The 24,487-nt window shown below is 38.0% G+C and overlaps 1 protein-coding gene across 9 annotated transcripts in view; it reads right to left on the bottom strand.

Moving 5' to 3' along the window:
- Positions 1 to 2,634: 2,634 nt before the first annotated feature.
- The window catches only part of LOC133616672 (myosin IXB), a 302,457-nt gene continuing 280,604 nt past the window's right edge, over positions 2,635 to 24,487 (bottom strand). For 7 of the 9 annotated variants that reach the window (XM_061976209.2, XM_061976214.2, XM_061976213.2 and 4 more), the window contains 8 exons: positions 23,563 to 23,691; positions 20,640 to 20,745; positions 20,416 to 20,547; positions 17,944 to 18,067; positions 17,792 to 17,842; positions 15,005 to 15,123; positions 14,795 to 14,934; positions 2,635 to 3,534 (listed from right to left, as the gene is read on the bottom strand). In XM_061976209.2, the coding sequence (XP_061832193.1) occupies positions 3,068 to 3,534; positions 14,795 to 14,934; positions 15,005 to 15,123; positions 17,792 to 17,842; positions 17,944 to 18,067; positions 20,416 to 20,547; positions 20,640 to 20,745; positions 23,563 to 23,691 (1,268 nt within the window). In that variant the 3' untranslated portion in view covers positions 2,635 to 3,067. Of the gene's footprint in view, positions 3,535 to 14,626; positions 14,675 to 14,794; positions 14,935 to 15,004; positions 15,124 to 17,791; positions 17,843 to 17,943; positions 18,068 to 20,415; positions 20,548 to 20,639; positions 20,746 to 23,562; positions 23,692 to 24,487 lie in introns of all 9 variants that reach the window. The other 2 variants (XM_061976217.2, XM_061976210.2) reach the window with 2 other exon arrangements.

The following is a 24,487-nucleotide window of genomic DNA, read 5'->3' as shown; positions in this document are numbered from 1 at the left end:
ACTTAGGACTACAACTTGACAAAAGTATTGGGACACTTGGGACTAAAACTGGACAAAAGTATTGAGACACTTGGGACTACCACTTGACAAAAGTATTGGGACACTTACACTGGACAAAAGTATTGGGACACTTAGGACTACAACTTGACAAAAGTATTGGGACACTTAGGACTACAACTGGACAAAAGTATTGGGACACTTAGGACTACCTCTAGACAAAAGTATTGGGACACTTACACTGGCCAAAAGTTTTGGGACACTTAGGACTACAACTTGACAAAAGTATTGGGACTCTTAGGACTACAACTGGACAAAAGTATTGGGACACTTAGGACTGCCACTGGACAAAAGTATTGGGACACTTACACTGGCCAAAAGTATTGGGACACTTAGGACGACAACTGGACAAAAGTATTGGGACACTTAGGACTACAACTGGACAAAAGTATTGGGACACTTCGGACTAAAAGTAGACAAAAGTATTGGGACACTTAGGACTACCACTGGACAAACGTTTTGGGACACTTACACTGGACAAAAGTATTGAGACACTTAGGACTACAACTGGACAAAAGTATTAGGACACTTAGGACTACCACTGGACAAAAGTATTGGGACACTTACACTGGCCAAAAGTATTGGGACACTTAGGACTACAACTGGACAAAAGTATTAGGACACTTAGGACTACCACTGGACAAAAGTATTGGGACACTTACACTGGCCAAAAGTATTGGGACACTTACACTGGCCAAAAGTTTTGGGTACACTTAGGACTACAACTTGACAAAAGTATTGGGACTCTTAGGACTACAACTGGACAAAAGTATTGGGACACTTAGGACTGCCACTGGACAAAAGTATTGGGACACTTACACTGGCCAAAAGTATTGGGACACTTAGGACGACAACTGGACAAAAGTATTGGGACACTTAGGACTACAACTGGACAAAAGTATTGGGACACTTCGGACTAAAAGTAGACAAAAGTATTGGGACACTTAGGACTACCACTGGACAAACGTTTTGGGACACTTACACTGGACAAAAGTATTGGGACACTTAGGACTACAACTGGACAAAAGTATTAGGACACTTAGGACTACCACTGGACAAAAGTATTGGGACACTTACACTGGCCAAAAGTATTGGGACACTTAGGACTACAACTGGACAAAAGTATTAGGACACTTAGGACTACCACTGGACAAAAGTATTGGGACACTTACACTGGCCAAAAGTATTGGGACACTTAGGACGACAACTGGACAAAAGTATTGGGACTCTTAGGACTACAACTGGACAAAAGTATTGGGACACTTAGGACTGCCACTAAATAAAAGTATTGGGACACTTACACTGGCCAAAAGTATTGGGACACTTAGGACTACAACTTGACAAAAGTATTGGGACACTTAGGACTACAACTGGACAAAAGTATTAGGACACTTAGGACTACCACTGGACAAAAGTATTGGGACACTTACACTGGCCAAAAGTATTGGGACACTTAGGACTACAACTTGACAAAAGTATTGGGACACTTAGGACAAAAACTTGACAAATGTATTGGGCCACTTGGGACTAAAACTTGACAAAACTCTTGGAACTCCTAGGACTACCACTGGACAAAAGTATTGGGACGCTTACACTGGACAAAAGTCTTGGGACACTTAGGACTACAACTGGACAAAAGTATTGGGACACTTAGGACTAAAACTGGACATAAGTATTGGGACACTTAGGAATACAACTGGACAAAAGTATTGGGACACCTACACTGGACAAAAGTATTGGGACACTTAGGACTACAACTTGACAAAAGTATTGGGACACTTATGACTACCACTGGACAAAAGTATTGGAACACTTATGACGAAAACTTGACAAAAGTATTGGGACACTTACACTGGACAAAAGTATTGGGACACTTAGGACTACACCTTGACAAAAGTATTGGGACACTTAGTTACACCACTGAACAAAACTATTGGGACACTTTGGACTAAACATAGACAAAAGTATTGGGACACTTAAGCCTACCACTTGACAAAAGTATTGGGACACTTACACTGGACTAAAGTTTTGGGACACTTAGGACTACAACTTGACAAAAGTATTGGGACACTTAGGACAAAAACTTGACAAATGTATTAGGCCACTTGGGACTAAAACTTGACAAAACTCTTGGAACTCCTAGGACTACCACTGGACAAAAGTATTGGGACGCTTACACTGGACAAAAGTCTTGGGACACTTAGGACTACAACTGGACAAAAGTATTGGGACACTTAGGACTAAAACTTGACACAAGTTTTGGGACACTTCGGACTAAAACTGGACAAAGGTATTGGGACGCTTACACTGGACAAAAGTATTGGGACACTTAGGACTACAACTGGACAAAAGTATTGGGACACTTATGACTACCACTGGACAAAAGTATTGGGACACTTACACTGGCCAAAAGTATTGGGACACTTAGGACTAGCACCTGCCAAATACGCGGGCCCGACCAATGCTGCTCGCAGCTTTAATTATTTTTGTTTTTGAAAGAATATTATTATTTTCTTGTCACTTACCACTTTCTTCTTGGAATAATTTCTAGAAGGTGGAGTAATGATGGAGCAGACATGAGAAGCATCATGTTGTGTATTAATAACCGTTACAGAAGACAGCAGTCCAGAGAGGAACATGGCGGCGTGCTTCTGGCGTGTAAAAAGTGGCGTGTGCTGCAAGAGGACAGTTCCTGTTTCCATGTTGCCGAGAGCGACCAAAATGATAAAAAAAAAAGAAGCGTTGGGTTAATTAAGGCACAAACTAAGGTTGGAGGGAGGACTAATAGAGACAAAGTGCGACAGGAAGCTCTGATGAGCTGACTTTGGGGAAAAAGGAAATCTGCTGACTCAGCACCGGGGGGCTTTAAAAAAATAGAAAAGGAGCTTGGCAACATGAAATGATGGCTTCCTGGTCACACGTCATCATGAAATGATGGCTTCCTGGTCACACGTCATCATGAAATGATGGCTTCCTGGTCACACGTCATCATGAAATGATGGCTTCCTGGTCACACGCCGTCGTCCATGTAAGGGATGTCCGGGTCGGAGAAGCGTCTGCGCTCCTCCGAAGTGGGCGTGGGCGTGTCCTGGCGCCGGCACGGAGGTGCGGCGGAGAAATGCGCCAGCAGCTCACACTCGGGTGCGTCCAGGTAGAGCGACTGCGTGCTGTCCTTGCGCCGACCGGGCTGGTCCCGCCGCCGCACCAGGTAGTGGAACGCCCGCTTCCCGGGCGGCGGGTCCGGGTCGGCGGGCTGGAGGAGGACCCCCGGCGGCAGCTTGACCGTGTCCGGGATGACGGGGCGGCGGCGTTGGGGCGGGCGCCTGCAGGAGGAGGCGTTGGGGGGCTCGCAGGTGGAGGAGGAGGAGGAGCTGGAGAGGGAGGAGGAGGAGCTAGCGGGGAGCGACCCCCCCCGCTGAGCCACACCTGATGGTTTTAGAGGGAACCCAGACCTACACCGCCTCTGCTGGGGAACTCCTGCAGGACCACAAGGACATGACAACTTCCTGTTAGCTGCTGGAAATACTGCAACCATGACATCATACTTCATGTAATCATGTTGTTTCACGTAATCATGTTTCATGTAATCATGTTGTTTCATGTAATCATGTTGTTTCATGTAATCATGTTGTTTCACGTAATCATGTTTCATGTAATCATGTTGTTTCATGTAATCATGTTTCATGTAATCACGTTGTTTCACGTAATCATGTTTCATGTAATCATGTTGTTTCATGTAATCATGTTGTTTCATGTAATCATGATGTTTCACGCAATCATGTTTCATGTACCGGTAATCGTGTTTCATGTTATGTTATTTCACGTAATCATGTGGTTTCATGGAATCATGTTTAATGTAATCATGTTGTTTCATGTAATCATGTGGTTTCATGAAATCATGTTTAATGTAATCATGTTGTTTCATGTAATCATGTGGTTTCATGAAATCATGTTTAATGTAATCATGTTGTTTCATGTAATCATGTGGTTTCATGAAATCATGTTTAATGTAATCATGTTGTTTCATGTAATCATGTTTCATGTAGTTTCATGAAATCATGTTTAATGTAATCATGTTGTTTCATGAAATCATGTTTAATGTAATCATGTTGTTTCATGTAATCATGTTTCATGTAGTTTCATGAAATCATGTTTAATGTAATCATGTTGTTTCACGTAATCATGTTTCATGTAATCATGTTGTTTCATGTAATCATGTTGTTTCATGTAATCATGTTGTTTCATGTAATCATGTTTCATGTAATCATGTTTAATGTAATCATGTTTCATGTAATCATGTTGTTTCATGTAATCATGTTGTTTCATGTAATCATGATGTTTCACGTAATCATGTTTCATGTAATCATGTTGTTTCATGTAATCATGTTGTTTCATGTAATCATGTTTAATGTAATCATGTTGTTTCATGTAATCATGTTGTTTCACGTAATCATGTTTCATGTAATCATGTTGTTTCATGTAATCAGGTTGTTTCATGTAATCATGATGTTTCACGTAATCATGTTTCATGTAATCGTGTTTCATGTTATGTTATTTCACGTAATCATGTGGTTTCATGGAATCATGTTTAATGTAATCATGTTGTTTCATGTAATCATGTGGTTTCATGAAATCATGTTTAATGTAATCATGTTGTTTCATGTAATCATGTGGTTTCATGAAATCATGTTTAATGTAATCATGTTGTTTCATGTAATCATGTGGTTTCATGAAATCATGTTTCATGTAATCATGTTGTTTCACGTAATCATGTTTCATGTAATCATGTTGTTTCATGTAATCATGTTGTTTCATGTAATCATGATGTTTCACGTAATCATGTTTCATGTAATCGTGTTTCATGTTATGTTATTTCACGTAATCATGTGGTTTCATGGAATCATGTTTAATGTAATCATGTTGTTTCATGTAATCATGTGGTTTCATGAAATCATGTTTAATGTAATCATGTTGTTTCATGTAATCATGTGGTTTCATGAAATCATGTTTAATGTAATCATGTTGTTTCATGTAATCATGTTTCATGTAATCATGTTGTTTCACGTAATCATGTTTAATGTAATCATGTTGTTTCATGTAATCATGTTTCATGTAGTTTCATGAAATCATGTTTAATGTAATCATGTTGTTTCATGTAATCATGTTTCATGTAATCATGTTTCACGTAATCATGTTTCATGTAATCATGTTTCATGTAATCATGTTTCAGGTAATCATGTTGTGTCATGTAATCGTGTTTCATGTAATCATGTTTCACGTAATCATGTTGTTTCATGTAATCATGTTTCATGTAATCATGTTTATGTAATCACGTTTCACGTAATCACGTTTATGTAATCATGTTTCACGTAATCATGTTGTTTCATGTAATCATGTTTCATGTAATCATGTTTAATGTAATCATGTTGTTTCATGTAATCATGTTTCATGTAATCATGTTGTTTCACGTAATCATGTTGTTTCACGTAATCATGTTTAATGTAATAATGTTTCATGTAATCGTGTTTCATGTTATGTTATTTCACGTAATCATGTTTCATGTAATCACGTAACCATGTTTAATGTAATCATGTTGTTTCATGTAATCATGTTTCATGTAATCATGTTTCACGTAATCATGTTTTATGTAATCATGTTGTTTCACGTAATCATGTTGTGTCATGTAATCATGTTTCATGTAATCATGTTTTATGTAATCATGTTTAATGTAATCATGTTTCACGTAATCATGTTGTTTCATGTAATCACGTTTCACGTAATCATGTTTCATGTAATCATGTTGTTTCATGTAATCATGTTGTTTCATGTAATCATGTTTAACATAATCATGTTGTTTAACGTAATCATGTTTAATGTAATCATGTTGTTTCATGTAATCACATTTCACGTAATCATGTTTCATGTAATCAAGTTGTTTCATGTAATCATGTTTTATGTAATCATGTTGTTTCACGTAATCATGTTGTGTCATGTAATCATGTTGTTTCATGTAATCATGTTTAATGTAATCATGTTTCACGTAATCATGTTGTTTCATGTAATCACGTTTCACGTAATCATGTTTCATGTAGTTTCATGTAATCATGTTTAACGTAATCATGTTGTTTAACGTAATCATGTTTAATGTAATCATGTTGTTTAATGTAATCATGTTTAACGTAATCATGTTGTTTAACATAATCATGTTTAATGTAATCATGTTGTTTAATGTACCGGTAATCATGTTGTTTAATGTAATCATGTTGTTTAATGTAATCATGTTGTTTCATATAATCACGTTTCACGTAATCATGTTTCATGTAATCATGTTTCATGTAATCATGTTTCATGTAATCAAGTTGTTTCATGTAATCATGTTTAACGTAATCATGTTGTTTCATGTAATCATGTTGTTTCATGTAATCACGTTTGATCAAATCCATCGGGGATTAACAAAGTATTTCTGTTTGATTAATCACGTTTCATGTAATCATGTCTCATATAATCATGTATCATTAATCATATTTCATGTAATCATGTTGTTTCGTGTAATCATGTCTCATATAATCATGTTTGATAAATCATGTTTCATAAAATCATGTTTGATAAATCATGTTTCATGTAATCATGTTTCACGAATCATGCTTCATAAATAAATGTTTCATGTAATTATGTTTCAAAAATAATTTTTCATAAGTCATGTTTAATTAATCATGTTTCATAAAGCATGTTTCTCGTAATCATGTTTCATAAATCATTTTTCATGTAATCGTGTTTAATAAAATCATGTTTCATGTAATCGTGTTTCATAAAATCATGTAATCATCCATCCATCCATTCCCCCCGCTATCCCGAAAGGGACAAGCGGTAGAAAATGGATGGATGGATGTTTCACGTAATCATGTTTGATCAATCATATTTCATGTAACTATGATTCATGTAATCATGTTTCATGTAATCATGTTACTATGATTTATGTAATCATGATTCATGTAATCATGTTTCATGTTACTATGATTTATGTAATCATGATTCATGTAATCATGTTTCATGTAATCATGATTAATGTAATCATGTTTCATGTAAAAAAAAAATTATGATTTAATAAAACATGATCTAATGACACATGATTGCATGAAGCTGAAGCTTTCATGAAATCATGTTTCATAAGATCATGTTTAATGCAATCATGTTTCATAAGGTTTTCATGTAATCATGCTTCATGCCATCACTTTATATAAAACCATCGTTCATTCGATCATGTTTCATGCGATCACGTTTCATGCGATCACATTTCATGCGATCACATTTCATGCGATCACATTTTTATGCGATCATGTTTCATGCGATCATGTTTCATGTGATCATGCTAATGCCATCCATGTATGCATGCGGTATTATTAGAAAAAGCAGAAATGATGAAATATGATTTCCCAACATGCATTGCATCAAACCAAACACAGCGATGGTGTGACAACAAACACATGCTACAAAGTAGATGCTCAGTTTGGGCTGATACTGTCAATATTTGTGGATTATTGCTGGTATTAGGGGTGTGCTGATACAACGTGTTCACTTCTGATATCATACCGATATCGGACCCTCGCTTCATGGCTGACAATGAATGATAGAGAATCACAGGACAGGACAGACTTTCACCTAGTGGCCACAATCATCCATTACATTAATCTCATGATGCGGACACGTTTGTTACTGGATACTTTCTAATACGCGTCTGCCCTGCAACTATAGTTATTTGATACTTGTTCATATTGACAAATGTCATGTTTTATTGTTCAATGATTATTACGTATGTCTAGCTTGTGTGCTATTGTGTGCTTAGCTGTTGTGTAGCTGCTAGCTCCTAGTAGCCTACAATCTAGCATGTTTACCTTTTGTAAATGACTGAAATAAGAAGAAAAGACCCATTTGTAAAATTACAAAGTGTCATTTTTGATGTGAGTTAATTGGAGCCTTGAATAGGTCAATATATCATAACATTGATGTTAATTCATCATTATTTATTATTTTCACCAAAACATCACCGTGAAGTTATTGCGTCTGTTTAGCTGATTGGAGAGCTAGCTTGCGCAGCTAGTGGGTCCATGACCATGACTTCTGTTTTGTTTGATCAGCCGTTCTACTGCCGTGTTAGAGACACCATTAAACAATTAGGTATGTAAATAAACAAGTACTAATTATTTCTGTGTAAATAACTAATTTCACAACGTATATATCTGCGACTTGTAGCCTAGTGCGGCTATTTATGGAAAAATATTGTTTGCTTCTAAAATTTAGTGGGTGCGGCTTATATCCCGGTGTGTTTTATAGTCCGTAAAATACCATTTTTTAAATGTTTATTATTGTAACAATTTTGGTTGTTATAGTTATGAATTTTTGTGAGTTCTGATCGCTTGTAGGGGCACCTAAGGGAGTTTTGTGGTTCTTAAATGTTTATTATTGTAACAATTTTGGTTGTTATAGTTATGAGTTTTTGTGAATTCTGATCGTTTGTAGGGGCACCTAAGGGAGTTTTGTGGTTCTTAAATGTTTATTATTGTAACAATTTTGGTTGTTATAGTTCTGAGTTTTTGTGAGTTCTGATCGTTTGTAGGGGCACCTAAGGGAGTTTTGTGGTTCTTAAATGTTTATTATAGTAACAATTTTGGTTGTTAAAGTTATGAATTTTTGTGAGTTCTGATCATTTGTAGGGGCACCTAAGGAAGTTTTGTGGTTCATAAATGTTTATTATTGTAACAATTTTGGTTGTTATAGTTATGGATTTTTGTGAGTTCTGATCGTTTGTAGGGGCACCTAAGAGAGTTCTGTGGTTCTTAAATGTTTATTATTGTAACAATTTTGGTTGTTGTAGTTACGAATTTTTGTGAGTTCTGATCGTTTGTAGGGGCACCTAAAGGAGTTTTGTGGTTCATAAATGTTTATTATTGTAACAATTTTGGTTGTTATAGTTCTGAATTTTTGTGAGTTCTGATCGTTTGTAGGGGCACCGAAGGGAGTTTTGTGGTTCATAAATGTTTATTATTGTAACAATTTTGGTTCTTATAGTTATTAATTTTTTGTGAGTTCTGATCGTTTGTAGGGGCACCTAAGGGAGTTTTGTGGTTCTTAAATGTTTATTATTGTAACAATTTTGGTTGTTATAGTTATGAGTTTTTGTGAATTCTGATCGTTTGTAGGGGCACCTAAGGGAGTTTTGTGGTTCTTAAATGTTTATTATTGTAACAATTTTGGTTGTTAAAGTTATGAATTTTTGTGAGTTCTGATCGTTTGTAGGGGCACCTAAGGGAGTTTTGTGGTTCATAAATGTTTATTATTGTAACAATTTTGGTTCTTATAGTTATTAATTTTTTGTGAGTTCTGATCGTTTGTAGGGGCACCTAAAGGAGTTTTGTGGTTCTTAAATGTTTATTATTGTAACAATTTTGGTTGTTATAGTTATGAATTTTTGTGAGTTCTGATCGTTTGTAGGGGCACCTAAGGGAGTTTTGTGGTTCTTAAATGTTTATTATTGTAAACATTTTGGTTGTTATAGTTATGAATTTTTGTGAGTTCTGATCGTTTGTCGGGGCACCTAAGGGAGTTTTGTGGTTCTTAAATGTTTATTATTGTAACAATTTTGGTTGTTATAGTTATGGATTTTTGTGAGTTCTGATCGTTTGTAGGGGCACCTAAGGGAGTTTTGTGGTTCTTAAATGTTTATTATTGTAACAATTTTGGTTGTTATAGTTCTGAGTTTTTGTGAGTTCTGATCGTTTGTAGGGGCACCTAAGGGAGTTTTGTGGTTCTTAAATGTTTATTATAGTAACAATTTTGGTTGTTAAAGTTATGAATTTTTGTGAGTTCTGATCATTTGTAGGGGCACCTAAGGAAGTTTTGTGGTTCATAAATGTTTATTATTGTAACAATTTTGGTTGTTATAGTTATGGATTTTTGTGAGTTCTGATCGTTTGTAGGGGCACCTAAGAGAGTTCTGTGGTTCTTAAATGTTTATTATTGTAACAATTTTGGTTGTTGTAGTTACGAATTTTTGTGAGTTCTGATCGTTTGTAGGGGCACCTAAAGGAGTTTTGTGGTTCATAAATGTTTATTATTGTAACAATTTTGGTTGTTATAGTTCTGAATTTTTGTGAGTTCTGATCGTTTGTAGGGGCACCGAAGGGAGTTTTGTGGTTCATAAATGTTTATTATTGTAACAATTTTGGTTCTTATAGTTATTAATTTTTTGTGAGTTCTGATCGTTTGTAGGGGCACCTAAGGGAGTTTTGTGGTTCTTAAATGTTTATTATTGTAACAATTTTGGTTGTTATAGTTATGAGTTTTTGTGAATTCTGATCGTTTGTAGGGGCACCTAAGGGAGTTTTGTGGTTCTTAAATGTTTATTATTGTAACAATTTTGGTTGTTAAAGTTATGAATTTTTGTGAGTTCTGATCGTTTGTAGGGGCACCTAAGGGAGTTTTGTGGTTCATAAATGTTTATTATTGTAACAATTTTGGTTCTTATAGTTATTAATTTTTTGTGAGTTCTGATCGTTTGTAGGGGCACCTAAAGGAGTTTTGTGGTTCTTAAATGTTTATTATTGTAACAATTTTGGTTGTTATAGTTATGAATTTTTGTGAGTTCTGATCGTTTGTAGGGGCACCTAAGGGAGTTTTGTGGTTCTTAAATGTTTATTATTGTAAACATTTTGGTTGTTATAGTTATGAATTTTTGTGAGTTCTGATCGTTTGTCGGGGCACCTAAGGGAGTTTTGTGGTTCTTAAATGTTTATTATTGTAACAATTTTGGTTGTTATAGTTATGGATTTTTGTGAGTTCTGATCGTTTGTAGGGGCACCTAAAGGAGTTTTGTGGTTCTTAAATGTTTATTATTGTAACAATTTTGGTTGTTATAGTTATGAATTTTTGTGAGTTCTGATCGTTTGTAGGGGCACCTAAGGGAGTTCCGTGGTTCTTAAATGTTTATTATTGTAAACATTTTGGTTGTTATAGTTATGAATTTTTGTGAGTTCTGATCGTTTGTCGGGGCACCTAAGGGAGTTTTGTGGTTCTTAAATGTTTATTATTGTAACAATTTTGGTTGTTATAGTTATGGATTTTTGTGAGTTCTGATCGTTTGTAGGGGCACCGAAGGGAGTTTTGTGGTTCATAAATGTTTATTATTGTAACAATTTTGGTTCTTATAGTTATTAAATTTTTGTGAGTTCTGATCATTTGTAGGGGCACCTAAGGGAGTTTTGTGGTTCTTAAATGTTTATTATTGTAACAATTTTGGTTGTTATAGTTCTGAGTTTTTGTGAGTTCTGATCGTTTGCAAGGGCACCTAAGGGAGTTTTGTGGTTCTTTAATGTTTATTATTGCAAACATTTTGGTTGTTATAGTTATTCATTTTTTGTGAGTTCTGATCGTTTGTAGGGGCACCTAAGGGAGTTTTGTGGTTCTTAAATGTTTATTATTGTAACAATTTTGGTTGTTATAGTTATGGATTTTTGTGAGTTACGATCGTTTGTAGGGGCACCTAAAGGAGTTTTGTGGTTCTTAAATGTTTATTATTGTAACAATTTTGGTTGTTATAGTTATGAATTTTTGTGAGTTCTGATCGTTTGTAGGGGCACCCAAGGGAGTTCCGTGGTTCTTAAATGTTTATTATTGTAAACATTTTGGTTGTTATAGTTATGAATTTTTGTGAGTTCTGATCGTTTGTCGGGGCACCTAAGGGAGTTTTGTGGTTCTTAAATGTTTATTATTGTAACAATTTTGGTTGTTATAGTTATGGATTTTTGTGAGTTCTGATCGTTTGTAGGGGCACCGAAGGGAGTTTTGTGGTTCATAAATGTTTATTATTGTAACAATTTTGGTTCTTATAGTTATTAATTTTTTGTGAGTTCTGATCGTTTGTAGGGGCACCTAAGGGAGTTTTGTGGTTCTTAAATGTTTATTATTGTAACAATTTTGGTTGTTATAGTTCTGAGTTTTTGTGAGTTCTGATCGTTTGCAAGGGCACCTAAGGGAGTTTTGTGGTTCTTTAATGTTTATTATTGCAAACATTTTGGTTGTTATAGTTATTAATTTTTTGTGAGTTCTGATCGTTTGTAGGGGCACCTAAGGGAGTTTTGTGGTTCTTAAATGTTTATTACTGTAACAATTTTGGTTGTTAAAGTTATGAATTTTTGTGAGTTCTGATCATTTGTAGGGGCACCTAAGGGAGTTTTGTGGTTCTTAAATGTTAATTATTGTAACAATTTTGGTTGCTACATTTATGAGTTTTTGTGACTTCTGATCGTTTGTAGGGGCACCTAAAGGAGTTTTGTGGTTCTTAAATTTTTATTGTTGTAACAATTTTGGTTGTTATAGTTCTGAGTTTTTGTGAGTTCTGATCGTTTGTAGGGGCACCTAAGGGAGTTTTGTGGTTCTTAAATGTTTATTATTGTAACAATTTTGGTTGTTATAGTTATGGATTTTTGTGAGTTCTGATCTTTTGTAGGGGCACCTAAGGGAGTTTTGTGGTCCTTAAATGTTTATTATTGTAACAATTTTGGTTGTTATAGTTCTGAATTTTTGTGAATTCTGATCGTTTGTAGGGGCACCTAAGGGAGTTTTGTGGTTCATAAATGTTTATTATTGTAACAATTTTGGTTGTTATAGTTATTAATTTTTTGTGAGTTCTGATCGTTTGTAGGGGCACCTAAGGGAGTTTTGTGGTTCTTAAATGTTTATTATTGTAAACATTTTGGTTGTTATAGTTCTGAATTTTTGTGAGTTCTGATCGTTTGTCGGGGCACCTAAGGGAGTTTTGTGGTTCTTAAATGTTTATTATAGTAACAATTTTGGTTGTTATAGTTATGCATTTTTGTGAGTTCTGATCATTTGTAGGGGCACCTAAGGGAGTTTTGTGGTTCTTAAATGTTTATTATAGTAACAATTTTGGTTGTTATAGTTATGCATTTTTCTGAGTTCTGATCGTTTGTAGGGGCACCTAAGGGAGTTATGTGGTTCTTAAATGTTTATTATTGTAACAATTTTGGTTGTTGTAGTTATGAATTTTTATGAGTTCTGATCGTTTGTAGGGGCACCTAAGGGAGTTTTGTGGTTCTTAAATGTTAATTATTGTAACAATTTTGATTGTTACAGTTATGAGTTTTTGTGAGTTCTGATCATTTGTAGGGGCACCTAAGGGAGTTCTGTGGTTCTTAAATGTTTATTATTGTAACAATTTTGGTTGTTGTAGTTATGAATTTTTGTGAGTTCTGATCATTTGTAGGGGCACCTAAGGGAGTTTTGTGGTTCTTAAATGTTTATTATAGTAACAATTTTGGTTGTTATAGTTATGCATTTTTGTGAGTTCTGATCGTTTGTAGGGGCACCTAAGGGAGTTATGTGGTTCTTAAATGTTTATTATTGTAACAATTTTGGTTGTTGTAGTTATGAATTTTTATGAGTTCTGATCATTTGTAGGGGCACCTAAGGGAGTTTTGTGGTTCTTAAATGTTAATTATTGTAACAATTTTGATTGTTACAGTTATGAGTTTTTGTGAGTTCTGATCATTTGTAGGGGCACCTAAGGGAGTTTTGTGGTTCTTAAATGTTTATTATAGTAGCAATTTTGGTTGTTATAGTTATGCATTTTTGTGAATTCTGATCGTTTGTAGGGGCACCTAAGGGAGTTCTGTGGTTCTTAAATGTTTATTATTGTAACAATTTTGGTTGTTGTAGTTATGAATTTTTGTGAGTTCTGATCGTTTGTAGGGGCACCTAAGGGAGTTTTGTGGTTCTTAAATGTTAATTATTGTAACAATTTTGGTTGTTACAGTTATGAGTTTTTGTGAGTTCTGATTGTTTGTAGGGGCACCTAAGGGAGTTTTGTGGTTCTTAAATGTTTATTATTGTAAAAATTTTGGTTGTTAAAGTTATGAATTTTTGTGAGTTCTGATTGTTTGTAGGGGCACCTAAGGGAGTTTTGTGGTTCTTAAATGTTTATTATTGTAAAAATTTTGGTTGCTAAAGTTATGAATTTTTGTGAGTTTTGATCGTTTGTAGGGGCACCTAAGGGAGTTTTGTGGTTCTTAAATGTTAATTATTGTAACAATTTTGGTTGCTACATTTATGAGTTTTTGTGAGTTCTGATCGTTTGGCACCTAAAGAAGTTTTGTGGTTCTTAAATGTTTATTATTGTAACAATTTTGGTTGTTATAGTTCTGAGTTTTTGTGGGTTCTGATCATTTGTAGGGGCACCTAAGGGAGTTTTGTGATTCATAAATGTTTATTATTGTAACAATTTTGGTTGTTATAGTTATAGATTTTTGTGAGTTCTGATCGTTTGTAGGGGCACCTAAGTGAGTTTTGTGGTTCTTAAATGTTTATTATTGTAACAATTTTGGTTCTTATAGTTATGAATTTTTGTGAGTTCTGATCGTTTGTAGGGGCACTTAAGGGAGTTTTGTGGTTCCGCTGCATATCATCTTGCTTTGGTGTGGGAATTGGTCAATTACGAAAGGAGGAAAAAGTAGGAGTTTCCATGCAAACACACAAACAAGGTTGTTGGCGGTCCAACCTGCTTTTGCTACAGAGCACCGCTCCCATCACCGTCACTGGTCCAGACCTGCACCACAAAAGACAGGAAGGGGGCCCACCCCGGCGGCCCGGCGCTCTGGTCAGAACCCCGCAGGCGAGAGACAAGACGTGGAAGGACGGACAACAGGGAAGCGGCGTGGGCACCCACCTTCGGGCTCCGAGTTGTGGGCGGAGGAGCGCTGCTGCTCGTCCAACAGACTCTCGGAGCTCAGCGAGGCTTCCGAGTCCAGGTTCTCCTGGTCGGACCCGGGCTGCTCCATCTCCGGGAGCCGACAGGCCAGATCCTCTCTGGAGGAACAAAAAAAAAAAAAGATCGTCACATGTAGGAGAAACTCCTCCACCGCCGGGGAAGCCTTACTTCTCCTCTTTGATGGACTTGATGCGCTCCACCAGGTTCTTCTCGGCCTCCGTGTCCGAGTCCAGAGGCTCGTTCTCAGGGACGGCCTTGAGGTGGTCCGAGGTGACCTTCTCGTGTATCTGGCAAAGCAACATGAGGCAGTTAAACGCCCATCGGCTCATCTTCGCACTGCCCAGCACGCTTTTTCTGTCTTTTTTTTTTTTTTTTTTTTAAAGTGTGACGATAACCGTAGAACCATCAATGATCTTAGTGTGACGGAGTGGAAGCAACTAAAGTGGGAACACACCAGAACTATCAATAAGTACAGACTCCAGTTAAAAACAAGTGCATACGGGCGGACTATTTCCAATGTTTTCAAAATGTGCGATTGTCTTAAAAAAAAAAGACACTCCATTGTACGTCAAAGTGTGTAAACATGCTGATGAGGTGTTAGTGGGGGGTGGGGGGGCTGCTTGAAGAGACCTGCACAATTTGGGGAAAAGAATGATTGAAAGACCTGATGTTCACCCTAAAAGAGAGCAGTGGAACCCGCTTATGTCGACACCAGCTGACTCCTGCCAGAATCACTCAACAGTATACTAAGTAATACTAAGGCAGAAGTGTAGTAGAACGTGTCCAGTAATAAACGTGTCCGCATCGAAATACAGGATTTTTGTTTGTTGCCATAGTTTTCCTCCATTTGCTTTATTTTTTATTTATATTCTTGTACTTTCATATCATATTTCTTTGTCTTATCTGCTAATTGTATGTTTTGATTACAATGTGGACTTTATTAGTTGATGTGGTAGAATCCATGTTAATTCTGCAATGCTTTTATTTTGAAGCTTACTCTGCAGTCACGGGAACCATTAATCAATTAGAAAAAAAAGCTTTGATTTGTATCGTTTTGCTTCAATTATTAGTTTGAGTGTTACTAATACACATTTGTCAAATCCAGACCTTACTGATGAAGATAAAGTCAAATAGAAGGTAAAAGAAGGTAATGGAAGGTGGAAAAAAAGTAAAAGAAGGTTAAAAAAAAAAGGTACATTAAGGTGTAAGGTAAACAGAAGGTAAAAGATACCATACCAACGTTATTCATAAAGCACTTTAAAAATTGTAAATAAAAGGTGAAATAGTATAAATAAAAGGTAAAATAAAGATAAAAAAATATGAATTAATTGTAAAAATAGGTAAATAGAAGGTACAATATGTAAATAGAAGGTAAGGTTAGGTAAATAAAAGGTAAAATAATAAAGATGAAAGGTAAAGTAAGTTAAATAAATGTAAATACAATGTAAAAGAAGGAATATAGAAGGTAAAAAAGATAAACCAAGGTAAAAGACGGTCAAAGAAGGTAAATAGAAGGTAAAATAATGAATATGAAAAGTAAAATAAGATTTAAAAAAGGTAGATAAAAGGTAAAATAAGGTATATGAAAGGTCAAAAGAAGGTAAATAGAAGGTAAAATAAGGTAAAAAGTGAATAAAATGTAAAAAATAAATATATAGAAGGTAAAACAAAGTAAGAGACGGTCAAATAAGGTAAATAGAAGGTAAAAAAGGTTATTAAAAGGTAAAAGAAGGACTATAGAAGGTAAAAAGATAAACCAAGGTAAAAGACAGTCAAATAAGGTAAATAAAAGGTAAAATAAGGTATATGAAAGGTCAAAAGAAGGTAAAATAAGGTAAAAAGTGAATAAAATGTAAAAAATAAATATATAGAATGTAAAACAAAGTAAGAGACGGTCAAATAACGTAAATAGAAGGTAAAAAAGGTTATTAAAAGGTAAAAGAAGGACTATAGAAGGTAAAAAGATAAACCAAGGTAAAAGACAGTCAAATAAGGTAAATAAAAGGTAAAATAAGGTATATGAAAGGTCAAAAGAAGGTAAATAGAAGGTAAAACAAGGTAAAAAGTGAATAAAATGTAAAAAATAAATATATAGAAGGTAAAACAAAGTAAGAGACGGTCAAATAAGGTAAATAGAAGGTAAAAAAAGGTTATTAAAAGGTAAAAGAAGGACTACAGAAGGTAAAAAGATAAACCAAGGTAAAAGACAGTCAAATAAGTTAAATAGAAGGTAAAAAACGTTAGGTAAAAGGTAAAACAAGTTACATAGAAGGTATGAAAGGTAAGTAAATGGTAAAATAAGTTAAATAGAAGGTAAAAAAGGTAAGTAAAAGGTAAAAAGGAACATAGAAGTTAAAAAAGATAAAATATGGTCAACTTAGGCAAATAGAAGGTAATAGAGGTTATGGTCAGTACAAAAATGATTGTTTATTTCAACTGTGTTCCCTCAGTAGTCATATAAAGTGTGTTTAATGTGATGAGTGGATGAAAGGAACAACTACTGGATGACAGACGTCTGTGGGTGCAAGTGTTCATGCTGTGGAAGTGGATGGCTGGTATGTCGCTGCTTAGCGAGCAAGTTAGAAAAAGCCCAACTTATACGGACCTTCTTTTCTTTCTAGAAGTGACTCCTTTGGCCTTGTGAGTGGGTGGACGTAAGAGGCTTCCACTTGCTTACTAAGACTTTGAAGAGGAACACACCATGCTACACCAGGACTGGCAGACACATGCTACTGTGGTCCACACCAGCAGAAACATGCTACACCAGGACTGGCAGACACATACTACTGTGGTCCACACCAGCAGAAACATGCTACACCAGGACTGGCAGACACATGTTACTGTGGTCCACACCAGCAGAAACATGCTACTGTGGTCTACACATGCCACTAGCAGTTAGTCACCAACATCTAGTAGTCTTGACTTCATGCACACCGCACTCTACTGGATACATACCACCACTCCTTTGTAAGGAGCTGAGAACCTGAGAGGTAAATGCCAGCAGTGCTAAGGAGAGACAAGGAAGCTCATTAAGCAGAACCCAGCAGCTGGTCTTCTTGGGGTCCTCAATCAAAGCAGGAGCTGCACAACAGCACTTGGTTCCTCACCGTGTTCTTCCTCTTGAGTTTGAGCTGGTTCACAGCCAGAGCCTCGGCAAACTCCAGCTGCTCGATCTCCTCCATCTTCTCATTGTAGCGTCTGATCTGCTCGCTGATCAGCATCTCCACGCACCTGAGACACACAGAGATGTTCAGGTTCATGGCTGCGGTGTGTGTCACCCCTCACCCCCTTTTACCCCATACAATTAATAATAATAATAATAATAAATACCACCACCATTTGTTTGTGCTGCAAAAATGTTTTTGTCAAACTATTATGCTTTTTATGTTATGAATATTAACACTTTAATAACATAACTATAATAGGTAATAACACAACTTATAACTAATATAGTTAACATATCAACTATAGTAGTTAATAACAACATTATAAAACGGTAATAAACTGTAGTGTTAACATAAAAACTATAATAGTTGATAACAAAATTATAAAACGTTAAAAAAAACCCTGTAATGTTAACACAAAAACTATAATAGTTAATAACACAATTATCCATCCATCCATTTTCTACTGCTTATTCCCTTCGGGGTCGCTGGAGCCTATCTCAGCTGCAATCGGGCAGAAGGCGGAACGTTAAAAACAAACTATAATGTTAACATAGAAACTATAATAGTTAATAATATAAAATTATAAAACGTTATCATAAAAAATTCAATAATTAGTCAAAATATTTGCAGCACCAACAAATGGAAGAAGATTGGGGAGACGGTGACAAGGTGGTGACAAGGTGAGGAGACTGTGACAAGGTGGGGACAAGGTGGGGAGACGGTGACAAGTTAGGGACAAGGTGAGGACAAGGTGGGGAGACTGTGACAAGGTGGGGAGACGGTTACAAGTTGGAAACATGGTGAGGACAAGGTGGGGAGACTGTGACAAGGTGGGGACAAGGTGGGGAGACGGTGACAAGTTGGGGGACAAGGTGACAAGGTGGGGAGACGGTGACAAGGTGAGGACAAGGTGGTGACAAGGTGAGGAGACTGTGACAAGGTGGGGACAAGGTGGGGAGACGGTGACAAGTTAGGGACAAGGTGAGGACAAGGTGGGGAGACTGTGACAAGGTGGGGAGACGGTTACAAGTTGGAAACATGGTGAGGACAAGGTGGGGAGACTGTGACAAGGTGGGGACAAGGTGGGGAGACGGTGACAAGTTGGGGGACAAGGTGACAAGGTGGGGAGACGGTGACAAGGTGAGGAGACGGTGACAAGGTGGGGATACGGTGACAAGGTGGGGACAAGGTGGGGAGACGGTGACAAGTTAGGGACAAGGTGAGGACAAGGTGGGGAGACTGTGACAAGGTGGGGAGACGGTGACAAGGTGGGGAGACGGTTACAAGTTGGAAACATGGTGAGGACAAGGTGGGGAGACTGTGACAAGGTGGGGACAAGGTGGGGAGACGGTGACAAGGTGGGGACAAGGTGACAAGTTGGGGACAAAGTGAGGACAAGGTGGGGAGACTGTGGCAAGGTGGGGAGACGGTGACAAGGTGGGGAGACGGTGACAAGGTGGGGACAGGGTGGGGAGACGGTGACAAGTTAGGGACAAGGTGAGGACAAGGTGGGGAGACTGTGACAAGGTGGGGAGACGGTGACAAGGTGGGGAGACGGTTACAAGTTGGAAACAAGGTGAGGACAAGGTGGGGAGACTGTGACAAGGTGGGGAGACGGTGACAAGGTGGGGACAAGGTGGGGAGACTGTGACAAGGTGGGGACAAGGTGACAAGTTGGGGACAAGGTGAGGACAAGGTGGGGAGACTGTGACAAGGTGGGGACAAGGTGGGGAGTCTATGACAAGTTGGGGACAAGGTGAGGACAAGGTGGGGAGACTGTGACAAGGTGGGGAGACGGTGACAAGGTGAAGAGACGGTTACAAGTTGGAATCAAGGTGAGGACAAGGTGGGGAGACTGTGACAAGGTGGGGAGACGGTGACAAGGTGGGGAGACGGTTACAAGTTGGAAACAAGGTGAGGACAAGGTGGGGAGACTGTGACAAGGTGGGGAGACGCTGACAAGGTGGGGACAAGGTGACAAGTTGGGGACAAGGTGGGGAGACTGTGACAAGGTGGGGAGACGGTGACAAGGTGGGGACAAGGTGGGGAGTCTGTGACAAGTTGGGGGACAAGGTGACAAGTTGGGGGACAAGGTGACAAGTTGGGGGACAAGGTGACAAGGTGGGGAGTCGGTGACAAGGTGGGGAGACGGTGACAAGGTGGGGAGTCGGTGACAAGGTGGGGAGACTGTGACAAGGTGGGGATACGGTGACAAGGTGGGGTGACGGTGACAAGGTGGGGGGTCTGGATGACATCACTCGTCAGAAAAGGTATTTTAGAATAACTTAAAACCCATAACGGCACAAACGAACATTTTGATGGCACCAATCAGCACATTCGTATGACAGTGTTATTTTTTGCAATGATAAGGGTGTGTGTGTGTGTGTGTGTGTGTGTGTGTGTGTGTCCTACGTGGTGGTCTTGGCGACGTCCTTCATACTGAGCAGCGGGTCAGCACCATCGGGGCATCGCAGCACGCAGGGAGCAAAGACGATGGCCAAGGAGTTGGGGGACATGCGGTTGTGAGCCTCCTCTTTACACACCCTGCACACACGCACCACACACACACTGAAGGTTACTTTCCACTCGCGCGGCTGCCGACCGCCCACTGGTGGGGGTGTGAGTGGGAGTAGGACCTGACGAGGTGGAAGATGAGCCTCTCCAGCGTGTTGAAGTTGGCTGTGGGGAGCTCCTCCAGCACTTTGTAGATGGCATACAGCTGCTCCTGCTTGTCTGGCAGCTCTGAAGACAAACCATCACACATTTCTTATATATATATATATATATATATATATATATATATATATATGCACAGCAGGGTGTCCAAACTACGGCCCGCGAGACAACATGGCTTTGATAAGGGATCAATTCATTTTTAAAAGTCAATTTATGTGCTGCTGTTTTGCCACCATCTTGTGGACAAAATGAGTAATTCAGGTCTGTGACCACTTATACCAGGGGTCCCCAAACTACGGCCCAAATAAATTATTATTATTATTTTTTTTATATCTGTCCTATCTAATCACTTTTCTACCGCTTGTTACTATCTGGGTCTCCTGGCCGCTCAGGCAAATCATCCATCCATTTTCTACCGCTTGTCCCTTTCGGGATCACAGGGGTTGCTGGATCTCATATCGTCTAAAATGCATTTTTCTATCAATAACGTGACATCGTCACGCCGCTAATTGACTCTTTCAGTCAATTAGTGCGCGAAGAAAAAAAACTAACAAATATATATATATATATATATATATACCGGTATATATATATATATATATATATACACACACAGCCTGGCCCCCGGCCAAATTTTTTTAACCCAATGCAGCCCCTCAGTCAAAATGTTTGGGGACCCCTGACTTATACTATAAAATGTGCCAAAGCGCAGCATTTACTTACAAACCCCGTTTCCATATGAGTTGGGAAATTGTGTTAGATGTAAATATAAACGGAATGATTTGCAAATCCTTTTCAACCCATATTCAATTGAATATGCTACAAAGACAACATATTTGACGTTCAAACTCAAACTTTTTTTTTTTTTTTTCCAACAATAATTAACTTAGAATTTCATGGCTGCAACACGTGCCAAAGTAGTTGGGAAAGGGTATGTTCACCACTGTGTTACATGGCCTTTCCTTTTAACAACACTCAGTAAAGGTTTGGGAACTGAGGAGACACATTTTTGAAGCTTCTCAGGTGGAATTCTTTCCCATTCTTGCTTGATGTACAGCTTAAGTTGTTCAACAGTCCGGGGGTCTCCGATGTGCTATTTTAGGCTTCACACATTTTCAATGGGAGACAGGTCTGGACTACAGGCAGGCCAGTCTAGTACCCGCACTCTTTTACTATGAAGCCACGTTGATGTAACACGTGGCTTGGCATTGTCTTGCTGAAATAAGCAGGGGTGTCCATGGTAACGTTGCTTGGATGGCAACATATGTTGCTCCAAAACCTGTATGTACCTTTCAGCATTAATGGTGCCTTCACAGATGTGTAAGTTACCCATGTCTTGGGCACTAATACACCCCCATACCATCACACATGCTGCCTTTTACACTTTGCACCTAGAACAATCCGAATGGTTCTTTTCCTCTTTGGTCCGGAGGACATGACGTCCACAGTTTCCAAAAACAATTTGAAATGTGGACTCGTCAGACCACAGAACACTTTTCCACTTTGTATCAGTCCATCTTAGATGAGCTCAGGCCCAGCCAAGCCGACGGCGTTTCTGGGTGTTGTTGATAAACGTTTTTTGCCTTGCATAGGAGAGTTTTAACTTGCGCTTACAGATGTAGCGACCAACTGTAGTTACTGACAGTGGGTTTCCGAAGTGTTCCTGAGCCCATGTGGTGATATCCTTTACACACGGATGTCGCTTGTTGATGCAGTACAGCCTGAGGGATGGAAGGTCACGGGCTTAGCTGCTTACGTGCAGTGATTTCTCCAGAGTCTCTGAACCCTTTGATGATATAACGGACCGTAGATGGTGAAATCCCTAAATTCCTTGCAATAGCTGCTTGAGAAAAGGTTTTTCTTAAACTGTTCAACAATTTGCTCACGCATTTGTTGACAAAGTGGTGACCCTCGCCCCATCCTTGTTTGTGAATGACTGAGCATTTCATGGAATCTACTTTTATACCCAATCATGGCACCCACCTGTTCCCAATTTGCCTGTTCACCTGTGGGATGTTCCAAATAAGTGTTTGATGAGCATTCCTCAACTTTATCAGTATTTATTGCCACCTTTCCCAACTTCTTTGTCACGTGTTGCTGGCATCAAATTCTAAAGTTAATGATTGTTTGCAAAAAAAAAAACGTTTATCAGTTTGAACATCAAATATGTTGTCTTTGTAGCAGCATATTCAACTGAATATGGGTTGAAAATGATTCGCAAATCATTGTATTCCATTTATATTTACATCTAACACAATTTCCCAACTCATATGGAAACGGGGTTTGTATATGACCCAGTGCAAACAACCTTCCCTAGTCATGGTGCAAAAAAGATTATATAACACAAAATGCCAACAGACATGGTAAGACGTTAAAGTACCAATGATTGTCACACACACACACTAAGTGTGGTGAAATTATTCTCTGCATTTGACCCATCACCCTTGATCACCCCCTGGGAGGTGAGGGGAGCAGTGAGCAGCAGCGGTGGCCGCGCCCGGGCATCATTTTTTGGGGGGTGATTTAACCCCCAATTCCAACCCTTGATGCTGAGTGTCAAGCAGGGAGGTAATGATTCCACATAATGTAACATTACCATGCATGAAGAGAAAAATGCAAAACACTACCTACACATTTAATCATGTTTGCATTTTAGCTGCTTGATATTTCTGATTGATTACAAAACTTTAAGGAGGTTGTCAGGGAAGTAAACAAGGTAGGAGTCCAACTATCTAATTACATATCCATTATATTCATAAAATATGTACACCTACATATATATGGCCAGGGGAAAAAGTTTGGACACCCCTGATGTATGAATGGACACCTCTTTCCCCATCGCAGTGATGACTGCTGCCCCCTGGTGGCCACGCTCCTCCTTACCTACTGCGTGCAGGAAGTCGTTGTAATGTATGAAGGTCATGAGCGGGTCTGGCAGCTCCCTCAGCCATTGTTTCACCAGGCCCGTTACCGTGTGGATGGGGTAATCTTCAAGGCACACCAGGTGGGGGTCTAAACAAACACAAGTTAACATAATCATCCAGGGATGCGCCATGTTGCTTGTCAACTACATTAGAACAATATAGTAACTCCTATAATCGGTTCCTTTCTACACCGCCAAGCCTTATGGGTAATGTAGTATGTAAACATTCAGCAACACACGGGCCTCCTCATTTTTTACGTATTTGTTGTAATCATATTTTTTTGTTCCTCATTTGTGATGACAACCTAGCAAAGAAGCGGCGTTTACACGTTAGAGATGTTGAAGTGTGATGATAATCTCTCAACAAACTTAGTGCGATAATCAACAGGTCACAAATATTCTTAACCTGCGTGAATGTTTGAGACGGACATACACTTTTCAAGCATAAAATAAACTGCAACTTGTGGACATTTAGCAGGCCTCTGGTTTTGTTTCTTTCTATAATTGTAAGTAATTATTACTACTATTAGTTCTAATTAATTAAAACAGTGCAGTGATTTGCCAGTGCGCTCCGAGTATGTGCTTTTACTGCCATCTACACAATTTACTGTTAATAATGAGTACACAGCTTACCGTTATTAATGAGTACATCATTTACAATTGAGTACACAATTTTACGTTATTAATGAGTACACAATTTACCGTTAATAAAGACTACACAATTTAACATTAATAATGAGTACACAATTTACCGTTAATATTGAGTACACAATTTACCGTTATTAATGAGTACACAATTTACCGTTATTAATGAGTACACAATTTTACATTATTAATGGGTACACAATTTACCGTTAATAAAGAGTACACAATTTACCGTTAATG

The sequence above is a fragment of the Nerophis lumbriciformis genome, linkage group LG14 (assembly GCF_033978685.3).
Source record: "Nerophis lumbriciformis linkage group LG14, RoL_Nlum_v2.1, whole genome shotgun sequence".
In the NCBI taxonomy this organism is placed as follows: Eukaryota; Metazoa; Chordata; class Actinopteri; order Syngnathiformes; family Syngnathidae; genus Nerophis; species Nerophis lumbriciformis.
This window is presented reverse-complemented; position numbering and strand designations above follow the sequence as displayed.